Raw genomic sequence first — 21,644 nt, forward strand, 5'->3', positions numbered from 1 at the left:
AGGTCAATGGGTTATTGACAAATCTGTTGCAAGCAGAGACCTGAAAAGGGCCTGTTTGATTGGGCACCTCACCATGGCAAGGACATGCCTGAACTAGATTGCTGAACAATAGGGTATGCAAAGCTGATTCAGGCCACTTCTATATTACCCAAGCAAGGCCATCCACCATCAGCAGGGTCACAGACAGACCAGCAGCCAAAGCATGCCTCCATGTGCTGTTAACTATAGTCCTAGTAATTAGGGCTAATGATGTTGGAAAAGTATGTTGCCAAGGGCTCTGCTGTAATCATCTGACGATTCGACAGAAAAATGTACATCTTTTGTACGAGGCTGACTTGTCAGGTGACAGAGCAATTGGAATATCTAGAAAGAGGCAACTTAAAGAGACTAGAGTTTGGAATTCTCAGGCTTTGTCTTAAATCAAAGACTTTATAGACAATGACTACAAAGCTACTCCAGGACAAGTTTTCCATTTATTTCAGAAAAGTGTTTCAGTTTTATGTCCTCTCCTGTAATAAAGCTGGCGATGTACTCCGGGGCAAACTGTACTGTACACCAAGAAAATACACCTACTAAACTTCTCTGACATAGAAATATTTCCTGGCTATTATCTGCAGACACCGCGATGTATTCAAAGTTCCACTTTAACAAAGGCCATCTACTGTTATATTTTTAAGTATTTGCATGCTTCTTATTACCCCTCAAGGGTGAGCACAGCACATATTTTAACCATTTGCCTCTCTCAAACCTGATTTATTCTGCTAATGACATTCGCTTGAGTATAGAGACAGATTCTTGTTAAATTGCCATGTCTTAAGAAAGCCGGTATGATTCTGTATACACTGCATGTGATTTACAAATACTCAGGATGACATCATCAATACACAATACATGCTTAACCCTCATTTCAATCCCACACTAGCAAAGAAAACTTCTATGTAGGAGGGTCAGAAATCACATCACTTTTGTTTACAGTGTGGGATTCTAAGTAGAACAGGAGTTCTCAGGGTGACTAGAAATTAAAAGTCACTGCTCTATCAAAGAGTTATACTTCCTGCTGCATGAGAACTGAACAGTTCTTTTGGGGACTCCAGCTGTGTACCCATCACCTGTGACTCTGGGGTCATTTGGAAATTGTTGTGTCTTACTGTCTCCAAGTCTCTGGGTTTCTACCTGCTTCCCATTAGTGAAACTTGCCCTAGTTTAACTCTTTCAGCATTGGAGATGAGCCATCACCTTTAGGGATCTAAACTTTGTAGGAAAAGTCTGATTCAATATACTCATTTCAAATTCTGTCTCATATCATCCAGTCCTTAGAAAAACTTTAGATGCTTCTTCCACTATGGTAGTATGTCACTGACTATTGAGCACTTTCAACAAAGAAGTATGACTAAAGGTCTGTATGTTGACTTTGAATTGAAATTTAAATCATTAAGTGACATGTGTCGCATGACCCAGTTCGGGATACAAAACACTTTCCTGTGAAGCTTGTCTGTACACAGGGCATTACCACTGTTTTCATAGGGGTATGACATCTATGGGAACATACTTGATACTTAAATATTATAAATTAAATTAATTTTTCACCTTCTAGATTTTTGCCTGGTAAATATTAGGCTTCTTAATTTTGGGGAGATGTGGTCCAATATCTTCATATTTATGTCAAACATTTCTCTACAATCTGAGGATTGATTTGTAGAGCCCAGTTAACAGAAAAGCAGAAGTCAAGCATAGGGGCACATGCCTATTATCCCTATTGGGAGGATGAGGCAGGAAGACCATCCTTGTCTACACAGTGAGTTTGAAGCCAGCCTGGACAATAGATTTGGACTATAAGCAACCAACCAATCAAAATAACAAACAAACAAGGCGAATATACATTAGGAAGGAGAAGATTCAAGATATGTGGTACCTACTCAAAGGATAGGAAGTCAATGATGTGAATAGTAAGGCATCTATTTACCAGAAGCCATGATGTTCCAGTGACCTGATGTGGTGAAGTGAGAGCCAGACATAAGTGGCAGACAGCAAATGCCTGTACCAAAGTATATCACTGAGGGAGATGTGAGGACATCTTACCCTGGCTCCTATACTACTGCTAAAACACTGTGCCAGGATTTGTTGAGTCAGTAAATGGGAAGGATAATTGAAAAGTGGTAGGAGATATTGTATTGCTCATTCTCATGTCCTGATTAGACAAGGTGAAAAACCACAGCTGTAGAACTTTAGGGTTATTGAGTACCATATACTACCATCACTTACTGGGACAGATAAATCCCCATCAGCCCTGATGCTAGTGGGATTTGTTCAGGATACAAAGTCATTTATAACACACTATAGGGCTACAAGAAAGCTGGGGCCACCATTCATAGTATAAGAATGTGTATGAATGACTAAGAATGAAAGAAAGACGAGGTAAAATTATTTATTGACCATGCTTGAATTTTTCACCTTGTATCATGAATCCAAGCAATTGGTTGTGTGTGGAGGAGAAGCACAGACACTCCATAGTTTGAGTGGAAATACAGGACCCCTGAATGCATTTGCACTCTTCATCATGGATCAGAATAGCCCAGGTCTCTCACTGGGTATTTATGAACAGCCAATGGTCTGTCTCATTCTCCTTGAAAGTGTATTCTTCTCCTGGTATCCCATACGCTAAGTAACTGTGTACATCAGATAGCTCTGGTGGATGAATGGCTTCTCCTCACCTAAGGCTTTCTGACTTTAGTCCTGAAAAATCTCACATCCCAGAAAAGCCCTCTTTCCCAGAAAATGTGGCCAGGTAGTCATTTACTATCTAGCCTTACCTGGTCTTCACTTAACCTAGATAGTGCTGGCTGCTCTGCACCCCCCCCCGCCCCCACCTTCCTTTTTCTTATTTCTCAGGCAATTCTACATTTGATATGTTCCTGCTTCACTTCTTAATTCACGACCAGTGCTCTGGTCGTCTTTTCTTCATATCCCCAATTCCCACAGTTAAAACTCTTTCAGTGGCTGGAATAGCCTCTAGCCAAGCATCCATTTGAAACTGCTAAGAACCAGGAAGGCAGAGGCTTACCATCTCTGGACATTCCTAGGGCAAGACACTTCTGCAGCCGGCAGTGCTGGCAGCGGTTCCTGTTGGTCCTGTCAATCAAACAGTTTCTCTGCCTTGGGCAGGAGTAAGAGGCATTGTTCTGCTGGCTCCTCCTGAAGAATCCCTAGGGAGGACAAGAGAAAGTGAGGGCAGGAGACTCAGAGAAAGGGCAACATTAGCATATACACTGATAGACTTTCCACCCCAAGTATAGCTGAATTTAACCTTTCAAAAGTTTTCAACTGCTTCTCGGAGAGCTTATAGGTGCTTCTGAGCAGAATGTATGTGCATATTTATGAACATGTGATGGTATCTTTCTTCAATTGTTCATTCATTCATTCATTTGCTCATTCATTCATTCAATATTTACTGAAAGAATTTCTTTGAAGAGAATAAAGGTTTGCCCCAAAGGAACAACAGGGAAGGAACATCAAGGAGACATGTCACTATTAAACCAAGCAGGACAAAGTATGATGGAGACGTGGGCCTGGGTTTGAACTAAGGGTGTGTGTTTTGGTAGGAGGCACAGCATCAAGGAGTGTGGGCTCAGCATCAGCTCCATTTTCCCCCACGTTCTAAAATGTATTTTTCCAAATCTGAAAAAAAAAATCAAATTGTCCAGAAAGTGTTAATTTTTCTTTTTTTGAGGCAAAGCCTCACCATGCAACTCTGGTATTTCTGGCTGCCCTAGAACTGGATTTGTATACCAGATCGGCTTCGAACTCACAGAGATCTGCCTGCCTCTGCCTTCCTAGTGCTGGGATTATGCATCATCACATTGGGCAGAAAATTGTTTCTGAAACCCATGGTGCATCTTATCATAAATCACATTTTGAGTCAAAGAAGTACTAAATACAACTTCTTCGATATAAAGCAGGCAACAAACAAATGCCTGCTTTTTGGTTATAGGATATAAGAGTTCTTATTTCAGGTAGGTTTGGACTTTTCTGGTGGAAAAGAGCTGCAACTGACTGCACACTGCCCCTTGAAGTCTGTAGCTGGGTTTATTTTTATTTTTTAATTCTTTGGATACCAACCTCCCTTAGTTTCCTTATAAAGAAAACATAATAAGGAAAATAAGCATTTTCCCCAGAGTCATGGAAGTTACCATTCTCTGTTCATCCCCCCAGGTAACCAGTTTCCCCAATCACTGTTTGCCTACAGCGGACCAATGAAAGTGAAAAGTGCCATCAGCGAAATGATGGTCTAAACAGAAATATTAAAAAGAAACACAAGGAAAGATAGCTTTCAGCTTTGTCTTTTGGAAGTGAAAAACCTCCAAGAGGCCTGAAGTAGAGACCCTAAGTTTTTTCAAACACCTATGTTTCCCCAGGAGAATGGAGCAGGGCTGGCTAAAATAAAGCATGCAAGAAGACCAACTTGGATATGAAATTTATGGTTCAATAAAAATAGAGGCGATTAGGAAAGGGGGATATTTCAATAAAGTGTTAAAAATCAATATCAGTGTGAAGATTCTTAAAACTTTAAAGAAAGGATTGATATTGTTGATTTTGGTTTTGCCTTGGATTTCGGTATGTCTTAGTTTGGCACGATGGAGAGGCTTTGCTGGCCAAAAGGAACCTTAGAATGGTTGTGTGACCAATGACGCCCTGGAGAGATATTCCCAGTTGATCTTGTGGTTTAAGCACAGATCCACTCAGGAAGGACTACTTTCACCTCTACATCTTCATATGTGGTGTTTGTTCACTACACTAGTGATTGCACAATAGGGCTCCATGGTTTCAGTCTTATTGGATTCTGGAAACAGTCCCCAGGGGCTGAAATGCCTCTTTTATATACCAAGAAAGCTGTGAGGAAGCATCATTACAGTGTCCTGGTGCTGATTAGAGATGCTTTGGAAGTTACATCTTAAGGAAGAATCGCATGGATTTTTATCTTTGGATACTGGAGTGCCACTTAGTAAAAGAGTTGGCAGGGAAGACATTCTGAAGTCACAGCCACAAGCCCCAATTTACAGCCAATTTGACATTAATTATGAGTCATTTCTTGCTTATCTGTTGCTCATTATTGCAAGTGAGATTTTTGGCATGAAAAATAGATTCTGTATCATCACATTTTACTGAATGAGTAGGAACTGAATAAGTTTGTGAGCTCAATTGATGTTTTCAAATGGTTGTGTATGTTGACTCCAGAGCATTGTTATAAAAACTCAAAGAGGTTGATAGCTGAATGTGCTGACATTGACATCTGATTTTGAATGGGATTTCTACTGGAGAAACTTGTAGCATATTTATACATGTGGGTTTTTTTTTCATGAAATAAATAAAAGTCATGTGATGTGTAGCCAGTTTGACAAAAACCTCAGAATATGCTTCCTAGTGACTGCATAATTTCTTTGACAGTGGATTAAAAAGATGATGGGAGTTCAACCACTGTTCCTGCTGTTGACATGTTGGGTTATGCTTATCCAATATTTAAGAGCTTATGGCTTAAAACTGCTTCTTAAAATGAATGTATCTCTGCAGTTTGAAGTCCAACATTTTCCAAATGCCTTATATGATGAAATAATGAGCATACAGCATTCATACATGAACAACTTCAGTGGATATGTTATAAACTAAACTAGAACTCTTAAACCTGCAGAACAAGCCTGGAGAAATGCCTTCACCAGAAAGAGTTCTCATTACAAACTTACTAATGTTGATGACAAAAAGTATTTGTTTGCCTACCCAGAGAAAATAACTTACTTACGGAGGGTCTAAGAAACAGCCAACTTCTTATTTGCTTTATTGCTTCTTATTGATGGGATAAAAAGTGGCATGATAGTGGATGATACATAATTCTTAATTCTAGCTTTGTAGAGGAATATAATAAAGGGCTATCTTGTCAGCTTTGCCTAAGGATATAACTGATCATCTCCATTCCAGACTATTCTACTATCCTGATTTTTCTTCTATGATATTATTTTCACTCATTTCTTTTTATTTTATTCTCTACTTTTCCAATCCAAAGTACTTCATTTTTTGAACTTGTGAAGGCACCATTAATTTTAAAATTTTATAATCTGTTTTATCCTGTTTACATTTAAAATCTCTTAAGATTATGATTGAATCATAGAGTCTATGACTATGCCACATCTTTCTCAGATTACTGAACTCAAATAAGTGATTCACCTTGCCTGCATATTGCCAATGACATTGCCACCATCCACCATGCCCCCTGCATATGGCATTTGAGTTTTGTTCTGGTTCTGCCAATCCCTTGAAAACTCATTGTAGAACTATTTTGAATGCCCCTTGCTATTCTCACTCTTCCCTTCTTTCAGATTACTTTAAAAACCTTCCTCTTAATTTTCAAATTTTGATTATCTCAGCTTAGGTCTGTGGTAGCTGCTATTCCCTTAGCCCTCTATTTTCCAAACACCTTACTCACAGGAATGAGTTTGCCATTGGGTTGATGGAGTCTCTCTGAGCAAATACTGGACAGAATGTGAAACAACCTGTGCCCTTGACCCGTTTCTTTTCCATATCTATATCAGTGGCATATGTCAAAGAAGATCTTGTTTATACTTCAGGTACTCATTGAAAAATTAAGATTTGGGCAAGGATGAATTTTGACTGATCTAGAGTCTACTTCTAACATCCAATGTTTCCAGTGTTTTTAAAATTTTATTACTATTTTGATACTTTGAGTGTATGAGTATTTTGTCTGCATGTATGTCTGTGTACCATGTGTGTGCAGTGCCCAAGGAGGTCAGAAGAGAGCATCAGATACCCTTGGCCTGGAGTTACAGATGATTGTGAACTACTATGTGGGTGCTGGGAGGTAAACTTGGGCCCTCTGGAAGAGCAATTAGTGTTTTTAACCTATGAGGTATCTCCTCAGCTATTGTCAGCAGCAGGCACAAACATCCCTCATTGTGTCTTCTTTAAAGTCTTTACATACCACCACAATATGGAAGTCCCTACCTTGCAGCCTTCACATGTGATGACTCCGTAGTGGATCCCAGAGGATTTATCGCCACAAATTTTGCATGGTATCACTTCAATTTGTGCTGAAAGAGTAAAAAACAAACAAACAAAACAACAAAAAAATTTGAATGTCCGTAATTGCCTTCTTTTATTTTTCTTGTTTCTATGTTCATACTTACCTGTTTTTGCCAAGATGTTTGTGTTAGATGCTGACAGTTAGAGGATGCTGGGTGAGAGTGATGTCCTGGGGTCATCATTACTAATTGAATAGCCTTCCTAGCCTTCTTCTAAGGCAGTGGTTCTCAACCTTTAATACAATTCCTAATGTTACGGTGACCCCTCCCCAAATTATTTTTATTGCTACTTCATAATTATAATTTTGCCACTGTTATGAATTGTAGTATGAATATCTAGGTTTTTCCAGTGGTCTTAGGGGATCCCTGTGAAAGGGTTGTTCGACCCCACAGGGGTCACGATCTACATGTTGAGAATGGCTGTTAGGAAAAGAGATCTATTTATCACTCTTTGCTTTTTCCAAGGTTGTGTTCACACCCTTGCAATGCATGTTTAGAGACCAGACCTTTTCTCCTGCTTTCACTGTTTTTTCCTTTTAAAACTTGTCTTCCTTAAAATATCATGACAGAAAAATCCTGTGAACTCATGCCTTTATATTTCTTATTTTACATTTTAAATAGGAAGTCATTAGGAGTTTTTTTTACATGCCCTTATCTCAATAATATTTTAAGTGGCTAAATAAAGCAAGACTGGAGTGTTGGTATATAGTGACTGTACACGTTGTGTGGCTGGATGGACTGGTCATCTCTGAGAAAATAACTTTAATAACCACTAAACATTAACTGAGCATGCTTTAAACGTCTGTAAGGACATGGAGACATGACTCAGGAGAAGATATGGTAATGATTTTGATAGTCTCATTAATAAAAAGTTAATAATGAACAAGTCAAAAAAAGTTATATAGGAAGTTAACATGCACTTAATTTCACTGGGAATGAAGAGGTTTCATTTTTTAAAAAGCATATAAAAGATAGTTTATTTTGGGGCATATTTGAGTGACCATGGCCCAGGTCATAGATTTAGGTTATCCCATATTCCATGTTGAAATGTGGAAAGAGTTTCATAAAATTTTAGAGTTTTACAGAACAAAGGAAGTCATAAATCAAGGCAGGTTTGGTCTCAGATGTTGTCTGATGACATTCTGAGCTTCTGGGTTGATGGAAGCTGGTGATCTGCTAAATTAATAGATTCCAAAAGAGTTTTATCTATTAGTCATAGGATGTTAGTTCTGACACAGTGGTGGGAAAAGAATGGCTATCCAGGGGACTAAAGCAAGCATAAGATAAGGTAATTATCGCTGGACCTGCATCACCGCAACTACTCCACATCACTGCAGCTCTAATCAGGAAGACAGCTCATTGTACAGAGTGTGTGGAATTTGGTTAGGCTGAGGAGAAAGGAAAGGGGCATTGAATGAAAACAGGTCAGAGGTCTTGTATGACTGTGTCTGGCTATCACACAGAGCAATTGGCTCTAAGGGAAATTTGGGTCATATGGCTACACAGAAGTGTGACACCAGACTTTGGAGCCACTAGAGTTAGGCAGGGGAGTTTTCACCTGATCCTATTTGTCACAAGGAATGGACAAAAGGAAGAGCGAATAAATGGTGAAAACAAGGCTGGTTGTAGCTCCATGTTAGAGTGCTTGCACAGTGTGAGCAGATTCCTAAATTCAATCCTCCAAACCAATCCCTACGTAAGATGTGAAGGGAGAACCTTAGAGCTTAGCAGGCTAACCAGAGAACACCAGAAGACCAATGACAGCTATTCCTGACCTAGACTTAGGCAATGGCAGTGTAGAAGGCATTGGACAAAGGGAGGTGGTGAAGCAAGTTCGAAAATGGTTCAGAGGCAGAAGTGAGATTAAATGCTGAAAGATAAGAAAAGTGGAAGCTGGTGAAGAATTGGAAATGAGGTAGTGATAGGACTGACTGAAATGGTGACTCTGGAGCTGAGGATGTGGTTGGGTGGTTGAGCCTTGTCTAGCATGCGTGAGAGCTAGGTTTGGCCTTGGAACAGAAACGGGGATATTTGTCGAGTATGGTATGATGTGGGACTGGGACACATGCACTTTTATGTGGCATCTCACAGGCACCTGAATGTATAATGTTTTGGAAGGATGATTTTGTCATCATGTAGGTTATTTAGAATGCAGGAATTCCTGTGTTTGATAGTACTCTAAAGAGTTGTTAAAATTATTCACACTAGAAAGATCTGCTATTTCCTTTCCCAATTTAAGATAATTATGCAAAATATCCTTCAAAATGCTTTGTACATAAAGTTGCCACGTGCATACACTACTATAGTTTTCTATTTTCAGATATACAAAAGAAATAAATGTAAAGCATTACCATCTTTTGTTATTACTTTACATAAATATAATACTTAGCCTTAGGGTAGCAGGTTAAGTTTTTAAAAATTAAATAAGCTACAGAAATTTGAACTTTCTATCTTATTTTGTAAGATAAAGCATTGAAGGAAGGAAACTGGGGATGTCAGTATGACTGAAATGATTTCAGGATTTTGGGATGGGGAAATATGAGGTTTGGTTTTATTGTTATTTGACCTCCTTAATCTATTCATTAGAGCCATAGCTAAGATAAAACCTCCAAACCTACGTCTTGTCACTTATAAATATAGTATTCATCAACAAACCTCACAGAATTGTGAGAATAAAATGGGTGTTTTCTGAAGAATGTCATTGCATCATCATCATCAACACCATCAACATCATCACCATCACTATACCCATTAACTGATTTTTTTTCTAATGATTTTGGAAAACAAGCATAATTTGATGTATTATTGTATCTTTATAAAAGATATTTTAAAAACACTTCAATGAATCACATTATGATTTATTTATACTATGGATTTCAGTTTAACAGTAACATTTCAAACAGTGGGATATTTATAGTTACTATAAAATGACTAAAATAATCCCAGGTAGCCATTGAATAGTTTTTGGCTTGTATGATATTAAGTCAGAGGCTCTCTTTGCATAAATTACTCCCCAGGGAGTAGCTTACATGTGGGAGAATCTGCTTCAATACATTCTTAATTATAAAATGATCTAACTTTAAAGGAAATGAAAATAGAGGTAATTTGCTCCCTGAGGTGTAGGAAGATGTTTTTGAAAGACACAAAGGTTATCTTATACATCTTCAGAAATACAAATGAGATAAGGAACCTTCAATAGAGCATCTGCATATTTATACATATTCATAACCTTGGCTCTACATGTAATCCTGGAGAGCTACAAACATTTTAACAGCATTTTTAAAGAGAGAGAAGTCACCTATAACGTATATATGTGTTATGATGTGGGAGAAGGGGGTTCTTAGTTTAGAAATCTTGTGGCTGTTTTTCTTCTGGCAGGATAAATCATCTGAGATTTACTGGAAGTGAGGATAAGTCCGAATCATTTAAAGTAGTAGTTACTTTCCCTTCCCCTCATTAAAATCCCGTTTTTGAGCTGTAACTTTACAGTTTTAACTTTGTGTTTCATGCAGCATATCTTCAAGACAGGCTTTCAGACACCATTGAGGATACTAGACTACATCATTGCTCAGTGCTTGCTGTTTCTAAGTGTCTTGCTGAGGGCAACTACATGACCTCCCCTGGAACTGCACTGTGCAGATCCAATACCTTGTTCTCGATCATTGCTTCAAACTGAGCATTATAGGGGTCTGTGGCTGCTTGGACCTCACCAGCTATGACAAAGAAGATAAGAGGAGGAAACTGAGGAGGGAGTGGTCTTTGGTACTTTTGCTTGACTCATAGAGATTTATTGCCATCTATGTATGTATGTATGTATGTATGTATCTATCTATCTATCATCTATCTTTCTATCTATTATCTTTGTATGTATGTATGTATGTATGTATGTATGTATGTATTTATCAATCAATCATCTATCTATCTATCTATCTATCTATCTATCTATCTATCTATCTATCATCTATCCATCTATCATCTATCATCGATTTTTCAGTTTAACAGTCATTGAGAAACAAATTTAGAGGATCTAGAATGGCCTGACAGAGAAATTTTACTCAGTTTTTATTTTTCACACTTTATGAAGTCCCTCTTGCCCTTTCCTTGCCCAGAGTCTCCTGCCCAACTTTGCACAAAATCTTTGTCTTAGTTTTTCCTGCTTATTGAAATATATGCCTCTTTAGTTCTGCCCCATTCAAGCCCCTGCTGGTTACAGCAGGTGTTAAGGTCAGAAAACCAATTCAGGCTAATGAGTTAACCAGAAAATGGCTCAGGAAAATACTTTGACTCTTTAAAAACATCCCTCAGGAAGGCACTGATGTTGAGCCTGCCAGGTATTTTATGCTGGGGGGTGGTAGTGTGGTGCATTTTACTACACATACTTTTGAAGCTTTCCATTCCCACTAATCCAAGTCTCCCAACTCAGCCTGGCCATTTTTATATATTTTATATATTTTATATTCTGGGCATTCTAAGTTGAAGCAAGGATAAGGCTTTGCTTTTTTTTTTTTTTTTTTTTTTTTTTTTTGTGCGCGCGCGTGTGTGTGTGTGTGTGTGTGTGTGTGTGTGTGTGTGTGTGTGTGGCGTATGCACGTATGGTCGATGCCCATACTAATGCATTCACATGTGAAAGACTGAAGTCAATACAGTGTCTTCCTCTCTTGCTCTCCACATTTTCTTTTCAAGTAGGGTTTCTCATTGAACCCAAAGTTCACATATTGGCTAAACTGGCTGGCCAGTGAGCCCCCACACCTGCCTGTTTCTGTTCCCCTTAGCTGGGAATGTATGCCCCAGCTGTGCTCAGCTTTTCTGTGGGTGCTAGGAATCTGAGCTCAGCTATGCATGCTTGAACAGCAGTCACCTTATCAATTGAGTCATCTCCCCAACCCTTGCTTTTTGTTTTCTATGTTGTCTAAAGGGGCCCAAACCTGTGGTTCCAAACCTCCTTTTATTTTTTCAGTGCAAATGAGAGATGTGACATACTTATTTTTCTGAAAAGGCTTTAAGAATTACTGACTTGTAATATTTGGTGTGAAAAGAAGAAACAGAATTTTCAGAATCGTCAGAGTAATGTATTTTGGATGAGGTGATTTTGATATAATATGGCTTTTAAGAATTAAATGAATCAATCTACTAGATAGGAATTCCCTCTAACATGCAAACTACCTCAAAGGCACAAAACCCTGGGTAAGGTCAGTTGTGTCAGGAACAGCCAGTAACTGAAGTTTTCTGGCTTTTGGATCATGTTTTGCAGTGTCTTTTGTTTTCTGATGCATCTACCAGGCTGAGTTCTGGGTTCCCAATACAGCACAGGCTGTACTCCAGGGTGCTGGACTTGCCTGTTAGTTTCTGCTTCCTATAACTTTGCAGTTAGGCTAAAAGTGGACAGAGCAATTAACTCTCTTAATGTCGGTGTGAAACACAATTTACACATGTAAAAATTTCCAATAAAGATGACTATTTTGGTTAAAAATCCTTTTGCAGATGGTCTCAGTAGCCCATGTCTTATGTCATCTGCCCAAATTGTATCTCATCTACCATCTGTGACAAATCCAAGTTAAAAATCTCTGTACTTGTCCCCTCTCTTCCTGGCAGACCTTTAAGTATCCACCTTTTTAGTATGAAATCTTCTGAGGTCACATGACAGTCAACTCAAAGGACTGTAATGATATAGGCATGTTTAAGACTCAGTTCCACTCTAACTGAGATTAACCAGACAATAGCCTTAAAGATGGGATGGAATGCACACAGGGTCTGGAATATGTACCCAATGCCATGCTAGATGGTGATTCTAAGAGTCCTGACTTTGGTTCAGGCTACATTCATGGGTACCTCTCCCGGGAAGCATGTATCTTAGTACCAGACTCCAGTCTAAAGCCCCATTGTGCTTATGAGATTACGAGTACTTGTATTTCTATTAGAACATTCTTGCATCTGCCTCCTTGAACTCTTCTCTGTAATTCTCTGGGAGGTGGACTCTTCTTCCATTTGGTTGATAAATAGCTCCTAAATGACTTAGGGATACATTTTTCTTTATCTTATTACAATTCCTTATATTTCATGTGACTGGAAATTAGATTAAGAAAAAATATGAAAGCATGACAATAGCAAAGAGACAGTTGTAAGGGGATCATACTGCGACTGGTTTACCTTTCATGTAACAGCTTGTAATACCCACATAGTGCTGCCTATTCTTTAGAACAGAAACAATGGAAATAGAAAATGAAACCAACAAATAACAATAGCAACTAGCACAAAAGAGTTACAGAAACTCTTTCTTACCCTACTGGGCACTTTTCATTGCTTCAGTTCCCCAAGGATAATTATATGTGTTTGAATACCTGGTCTATAGCGAGTGGCACTATTAGGAGGTGTGGCCTTGCTGGAGGAGGTGTGGCTTTTTTGGAGAAAGTGTGTCACTGGGGGGTGGGCTTTCAGTTCTCAAAAGCTCAAGCCTGTTCTCTGTCGCCTGGGGATCTAGATGTAAAATGCTCAGCTCCTTCTCCAGCACCATGTCTGCTGAGCACCTCCATGTTTCCTGCTATGACAATAATGGACTAAACCTCTGAAACTGTAAGGCTGCCCTAATCAAATGTTTTCCTTTATTAGAGTTGCTGTGATCATGGTGTCTCTTTACAGCAATAGAATCCTAATGAAGCCAACAACCATTATATAAAAATATTAAGTGGAAAATTCTAGAAATAAACAATTCAGAGTTTTCAATTACATGCTGCCTGAGTAGAAAAAGAAAACTTGGCACTGTTGCATGCCACCTTGCAAAAAACTTGAACCATCTCTTTGTCTAATATATACACACTGTATATGCTACCAAACTGTTAGCCATTTAGTAGCTGTCTTGATTTTCAGATCAATTGTCAGAATATCTATGTACATTCCATTTTTACCCTTAGTTGTAGTAAATATATTATGGTACCTACTTTATGAATTAAGCTCTATTATAGAATGTTATGTGAAATGTCCTCATAGGCCTATCTTAGAACGCTTGGTCCTCATTTGGTGATGCACAGTAGGGTCTATCTGGAGGAAGTGAGTAGCAGAGCTTGGCTTTTTGGGTGATAACCTGGACCTGGTTCCAGCTTGAGTTCTCTGTTTCCTGGCAAGCAACTGCCTCTCACACCTGTAGCTGGAGAGTTTTCTCTCTAGGTCCCACCAAGCCCGGCAGGCCGACAGCCCACTTATAAAATAAACACACAGATGCTTATATTATTTAAACTGTTTGGCCCAATGGCTCAGGCTTCTAGCTATATAGTTCTTACATCTTAAATTAATCCATTTCTATAAATCTATACCTTGCCACATGGCTCGTGGCTTACCGGCATCTTTACATGCTGCTTGTTATGGTAATGACTGGCAGTGTCTCTCTCTGCCTTCCTGTACTCTCAATTCTCCTCTCTGTTAGTCCTGCCTATACTTCCTGCCTGGCTACTGGCCAATCAGAGTTTTATTTATTGACCAATCAGAGCAACACATTTGACATACAGACCATCCCACATAACACACTTGCTGAGGTGAAGTCATCTGCCACTACCATGCCTTCCTGCACTAATGTTCTGTCAAAATATGAACCCTGATAAATCTTTCTTCCTTGAGCTATTTATGTTATGTATTTGGTCACAGTGATGAGTAAAATGATTAATACAGGGTGTGCATTTATAGAAAAACACACTAGATATAGTGTTTGATAGCAGCCACTATTTTAAGCATCCACTGGAAGACTTGGAATATATGGGTAAAGTTGGAGGGGGGAGGGACTGTATTGACTATAAATTCAGTGTTGTTCTTGCCAATACTTTTAAACATGTCTGAGTGCTGTAATAGTTAAAAGATCCTAAATTATGAATTAATTCCTACTTAACAAATTTTGTACTATCAATGTCTTAACGTTAAGGAAATATGAGTGTAGAACTTGATGACTTGATGTCATTCAAGTAGAGAGCACCTGATGTCATCTGTTATCACTCAGAGAGGCCCATGAACCAGGGGCTTTGGCATAACCTGGAAGCAAGTGCAAATGTGAATACTTAGCCAAGCTCAGCTGATGTGAAATCTGCTCTTAAACAAGCTCCCAGGACAGTATTAAAGCTCAGAAAGCACTGTCTTGTGATGCCATGTGAACACAGTTTTAGCTACTCTGAGAGTGGATGGATCTCTGATATCCCTGATGCTAAAATAAAAAAGTTCACAAGATTCTGGAAAAATCATTCTCTGCTACTGCTTTTTATACATCTTCTTTTGTTCATAAAGGCAGTAGAACAGTTGGAGAGTTAGACTTCTATATCCCCACCCCCAAACAAAACAACAACAACAAAAACAAACCCTCACAACTCTGGTTACTAATTGATGATGCAGAAAAGAAGAGAAACCAGTACATTCCAACAACTTCTTGCATTGCTTCATTTAACACAGGGCACAGCAGAGTTCCTCTGCAGACAGATCTGCCCTGCTTTTCCTTTATGTCCTAACACTGCTTGGGTAGCAGCTTTTCCCTCTTCTGTGACTCCTTAGGCTGTAGCACAGAAGTCATTTTCTGGATACTGAGTACAATTCTTCTTCTTATTTTTTAAAAGTCTACTCTTGTATTTTTTAAAAATACAAGTTTTAATCTCTTCTGGGTTTTTAATTTTTAAAAATTTGTTTTTTTGTGTGTGTAAGTACTGGTGTATGTGCATGTGTGTGTGTTTACATGTATGTGGCAGTCAGAGGTCAATCTCAAGTATTGGTGTATGTGCATGTGTATCTTTGCACATGTATGTGGCAGTCAGAGGTCAATCTCAAGTATTATTGTCAGAAACTGCCTGCTTTTGTTTTGAGACAGGGTCTCTCCTTTGTTTGCTTTGAGCTTTCTGTTTTTGTCCATAATAGTTGTTTAGTGGGCCTCAGTGATTCCCTGCCTCTTTCCCCTGTCCCCAGCACTGGATTGCAACCACACATCACCATGCTTAGCTTTCTACATGGATTCCAGGGCTGGAATGCAGGTCTTCATGCTTGTGCAAAGAGTACTTTACTATTTCATCCATCTTCATCTAAACTCTTTGTTTTATTGGGTTCTTTCTATACGTCCATCTGTTGTCCGTCCATCCCTCCCTCCCTGCTTCCCTCCTTCCCTCTTTCTCTTTCTCTCTCTCTTTCTTTCTTTCTTTCTTTCTTTCTTTCTTTCTTTCTTTCTTTCTTTCTCTTTTTTATCACTAGGTGGTCCAGGCTGGCTTTAGATTCACTATATAGCTAAGTGTATCCTCAAACTTATAATTCTCCTAGTCAGCCTCCGAGTCTGGGCATGTAGACATGCACCACTATGCCTAGATGAGATTTTCTTTTTAAATACCATTTTCCTATTTTAAAAGTGTAGTTGAACAAAGTATATTTCTTTGGATGGATAGGAAAAATCAAGCAATGTGTTTTCTTTTTGCTGTTGTTTTTCATCTACTGTGCTGGCAAGTTTTTGTCAACTTGACATAAGCTAGAGTTATCTGGAAAGAGAAATTGTGATGGAGAAAATGCTTCTATGAGAAGACTTGTAGGCAAATCTGTGGAGCATTTTCTTGGTTAATTATTGATGTAGGAGGGGCCAGTCTGCTTTGGGGGTTGCCATCCCCAAGCTCAGGGTCCTAATAAAGGAGGCTGAACAAACCATGAAGAACAAGTCAGTAAGCAGTTCTCCTCTGCACTTCGGCTTCAGTTCTTGCCTTCAGGTTCCTTTCCTACCTTGAGTTCCTGCCATGACTTCCCTCAGTGATGGACTTTGATTGAAAAGCCACATAAACCAAATAAACCCTTTACTTCCAAAGTTGCTTTTGGCATGGTCCTTAAAAATGTAGTATAGGAACTGGAGAAATGGCCTAATCAGTTAAGTGATTGCTTGGTGTGCACCAGGAACTGAGTTTACTCCCCAGAACTTATGTAACAGTGCTGGATGCTGTGGCACATGCTCATAGTCTTAGTGCTGGGGAGGCAGAGAGAGAGATTCCTGAGACTTGTCAGCTAGATAGCTTCGCCTCGTCAGCGAGCCCCAGGCCAAACCAAAGGAATCAAAAAGCAAGTGGTGTGTGTTGACTGATGCCAGAAACTGTCCTTTCTGTGGCAGGTAAAACTGTTGTCTCTTTAGCTTCTCATGTTCTGGCTTCTCTTCCTAATCTCCACTTAGTTGAACCCCTGAAGTAGAAGCTCATGTTTATGTAGCACCTCCTTCAAGGAAGAGAAAGGGGGAATGCGAAGAATTAGAAATTGGGTTCATAGATGACCAAAATGGACCGGGCAGAGTCTGTTCCCTGTAGATTAATTAATAAAGAGGAAAAACACCTCTTTAGACAATAGAAAAACCCCTGCTTTTCTGTGTTAAAAACCAAAGTGCATTGAGAGCATGAAGATATAAAAGTTACAGGATTGGAGGAAATATTATAAAACACATGTCAAATAATAAACATATGCTTACAACATACAAATAATTCCTAAAATTAAAAGCTAATGGGCCAAAGATCTGAAGATCTGCTTCCTAAAAGACAACAAGTACATTAGAAGATGCCAAGTGTCTCATGTGTTACTGAACCGCAAACCACCTACTAGGAAGGCTGTACTCTAAAAACTGAGAGCTACACCAAATGCTGTAAAAGAGGCTGAGCAAAATGAGCACTCATTTGTTGCTGGGAAGGCAAGATGATGGCAAAGCCACTTTGGAAGGCAATGCAGCAAATTTTTAGAGTCATAGTGAGCCTTAGCAGCAGTTGTGCTCCTCGGTATTTGGTATCTGAGTCACTCAAGTCCACACAGAACATGTACATAAAGGTTTATTCATATTTTCTCCAAATGGGAAACAAGATACATTTCAGTAGCTGAATGGATAAGTGGAATATTGCTGTGGATATCGCTCTATATGCTGTTAATGTGTTGCTCTGATTGATTGATAAATAAAACACTAATTGGCCAGTAGCCAGACAGGAAGTATAGGCAGGACAAACAGACAAGGAAAATTCTAGGAAGAGGAAGGGCAGAGTCAGGAGACACCAGTCCGCCGTCCAGGGAGCAGCATGTAATGACAAACAGGTAAAGCCATGGAACACGTGGCGACATATAGATGAACAGAAATGGGCTGAGTTTAAGTGTAAGAGCTAGTCAGTAGGAAGCCTGAGCTAATGGCTGAGCAGTTTTAGTTAATATAAGCCCCTGTGTGTTTACTTGGGTCCCAGCAGCTTTGGGACTGGCAGGTGAGAGAGATTTGTCCCTACTGCAGGCCAGGCAGGACACAGAGAAACTGCAGCTACAGAATGTCATTTGGCACTGTGAAAGAGCTTCTATGCCACGAGCAACATCAACATGGAAGACACCAGTGCATAATGTCAAGTAAAAGAAGCCAGCGTGCTTCTAGCTACACATTTGGGAAACTCAAAACTGTATAGCATAAGTAACAAATAAATACATAAATAAACAAATAAATAAATAAATAAATAACAAATAAATAATAAATGAAATCAGTAGCTGACACAAGCTTAGACTGGAGAGTGCATACACACAAAAATGTGCACATGTACACACCACACACACAAACACGCACATACATAATTTAGCAACTTGAGATTTGTTTGGGCCTCAATCTGTTGGACCACAGATACATGCAATCTTTAAAACCACATATTGTACAGCCATATATGTCTAAAAACCTGAGCAAAGAACAGACAGATGATTGAAAAGTGAACCTGGGAGAGGAAAAATGGGGACTTCAGCATGGTGTAGCTGAGGAGCCTGAGTGCTGGGCCAGCTTTGAGCCAGACCTTGGAAACCAAGAGGAATTTTAAGAAAGAGATGTATAGGGAAAGGGGAAACAAGCTGGTGGACAGAGACTGAAAGAGGAAACACCAGGTTGTGTAAACTTATTGGGGGGGGGGCTTTTAATGGGGTTAAATACAAAGCAATTAGTAGTAAGATGTTTCTAGAATTATCAACATGCATTCCTTTTTCTGTATTAATTAGCATACATTAAGTTGACTTACACAAAATCGCTACTTTTCTGTGCAAAACATCAGTTTGATGTTGGGAATTTCATGTGATTCAACCTTGTATTTTACTATTTGCTATTTTACTATTTTACTATTAGGATGTAGCCCCTACATTATGTGGTTTACAGGAATATTTGAGGGCCAGGCACATGCTATACCCCTCTAATATCAGCACTCAGAAGGTGGAGGTAGAAAGATCATGAGTTCAAGGCCAACCAGGTCTATACAGCAAGACTCTTAAAAAAATTAGTAAGACAACAAACACAAAAACTAAAAGGGGGACAGAATACTTCAAAAAATTGATACATGGCATGCTTGATTAATATAAAAATGAAGCCATACAATTTGCATTTTGATCATTAATTAAATATAAGGAGAGGGAGATTGGAGGAGAGAGTCAGAAAAGAGAGGGAGAGGGAAAGAACTTAATACCAATGATCTTCACACAAAACGTCATATTTTAAGATTTTATATTTTGGATCATCTACAAGAGCTTTGATCATTTCCAACATGAATAATATTACACTGGCTAAATAATCACAAAATCTTCAATTGAGAATCATGTCATCATGATATCTATGTTGTAGCAAAGTTACAGACCAGACACTAACTTCTTAACACTGACTCCGAATGGAGGGAAGTCAGAGAATTAGAGTGAACCCTGATTCTTGTCATCTCTAGCGACAAGAGTAGTGCCAAGGCTGGAGGTCAGCATATTTGGATTTAGTCCACTGTTCAACAAGTGGCCTTTAACAAAGGGAGAGAGAAACCACTGGGAAGTTTTCTTATGTGCACACAACACCAGAAACTATTTCAGGGGTCAAACATTCACATAAGATGTGACTCCAGAAGTTGCGTCTTACAGTTTTACTCCATGCTAAATGTCACAAAGGCCTGTTGCCCCGCACAGTTGAAGTCAATGCTATCCCCTTCAAAGGTGGAAGGGGCTGTTCTGCTGATACTGCACACTTTCTCTAAGGCGATTACCAGCATAATCCTAAATATGATAGGACCGAGCTATCTTATTTTTGAGCTCATCAGATCCAGCATGCTCACATAATCCTCAACAGCTTTGCTCCATGTTTATGTAAGCTGGCTGGTGCCTGAACAAGATGAGACCATACCTTCTTGTCCCCTGCAGTAACATCACTCTGCATTATTGTCACAAAAAGTAGTAAGAATGGATGTGATTTTCAAATTCTGCTTTAACGGATTTCCTCCCTTTGAACTGTTCCTCCTTTTTTTTTCCTAAGGGGGGGCATTTCTATCCATGTTTGACAGTCTACAAATAACATCTAAACAGGGAGAATATGGTGCCCCCCCTCCCCGCTGCTTGTGTTTCTTATACTGTTCATTTGTACCAAGGCATTTGTATGTTAAAGTGTAGATTGCATTGGTAGGAAGATGTTTGGCTTTTTATTTTTCCATTTGTTCAGAGATTTAAATTGCCTTTATAGCAGGGGTCTATCTGTCTTTGGGGAAAATATTATGCAGAAAAAAATTGGTGAAATCTAGAAATTGCTAAGCATGACACCAAGTAGTCTAGAGAAATATTGACCTTAAGGTTTCACCTTTAATTTAGATTATACCTTGTAGGTCCACAAAAATGTAAAAGAAAAAAGAAAAAACAAAACCTTGTTCTCCTTTCAAAATGTAAAAGCATGTTAGTTTACATGTTTTATTAAATGAAGTGTGTATGTGTGTGTGTGTGTGTGCGCGCGCGCGCGCGCGCGCGCGAGCACATGTGTCTACATAGGCAGGAATCTCTAAAATTAAACATCATGTTTTGTGTAATTTCACAGCAAACAGTATCTATATGTTTTTAACTTACATAATTAGAGAGAAAGAAACATATATGTTCACCTGAGAGTCTCTGTTAATTGTGATTCAGAACTAAAGATTAGCACATAGACGTTAATATGTCCACTGTTATTAATTTCTAAACAACAATAGCAACATTATCCTCAATTAATCTGTCAGTAGTAAGGATAAATAGTTGTTTAAAGACTCCATTGATGTCAGAGCTGAAATCTGTTGGTCAGGACTTCTTCCACCAATCCAATCTTTAAAACACAGGTTTTGAATGTGGTGAGTCATAGCATAGAAATAATGCTTGTTTTCTTTTAAGGGGACCTTGTACATTATGAAAGATGAAGTTCTACGTTTGGGATATGTGGAGATTTAGTTTGATTAGTAAGTGTTTAGAAAAAAATTTGAAGTTTCTTTTTATTATTTGAACAACTTGTATCTTTTATATTATGATATTTGCAACTGCTGTTTGTGGCTATTTATTACTAATAAAAATGCAAAAAGTAATTTTTACCTTGAAATGTTTTCAAAACAGACACTCAGACCTATCCACTCATGAGATAACACATGCTTAGAGAAACATGTCCTAATTTACTAAAACAATTAGAAGTAAAAAACAAATCCTCAAACCCCATAATTCATCACATTGTTAATAACCTTTTGACCAAACAATTTTTTTGAAAAGATTTCTTATACATGATACATTTCTACATAGTAGACAAACTACACCAACATTTAAAACATT

At 38.7% G+C, this 21,644-nt stretch overlaps 1 protein-coding gene across 2 annotated transcripts in view; it reads right to left on the minus strand.

Moving 5' to 3' along the window:
• Rorb (RAR related orphan receptor B) overlaps positions 1-21,644 on the minus strand; it is a 183,437-nt gene that overhangs the window by 48,498 nt on the left and 113,295 nt on the right. For both annotated transcript variants that reach the window (XM_028874901.2, XM_028874899.2), the window contains exons 2-3: positions 7,009-7,094; positions 3,062-3,203 (exon numbers count right to left, since the gene is read on the minus strand). In XM_028874901.2, the coding sequence (XP_028730734.1) occupies positions 3,062-3,203; positions 7,009-7,094 (228 nt within the window). The remainder of the gene's footprint in view (positions 1-3,061; positions 3,204-7,008; positions 7,095-21,644) is intronic.

This window comes from Peromyscus leucopus, chromosome 1 (genome assembly GCF_004664715.2).
Source record: "Peromyscus leucopus breed LL Stock chromosome 1, UCI_PerLeu_2.1, whole genome shotgun sequence".
Classification (NCBI taxonomy): Eukaryota; Metazoa; Chordata; class Mammalia; order Rodentia; family Cricetidae; genus Peromyscus; species Peromyscus leucopus.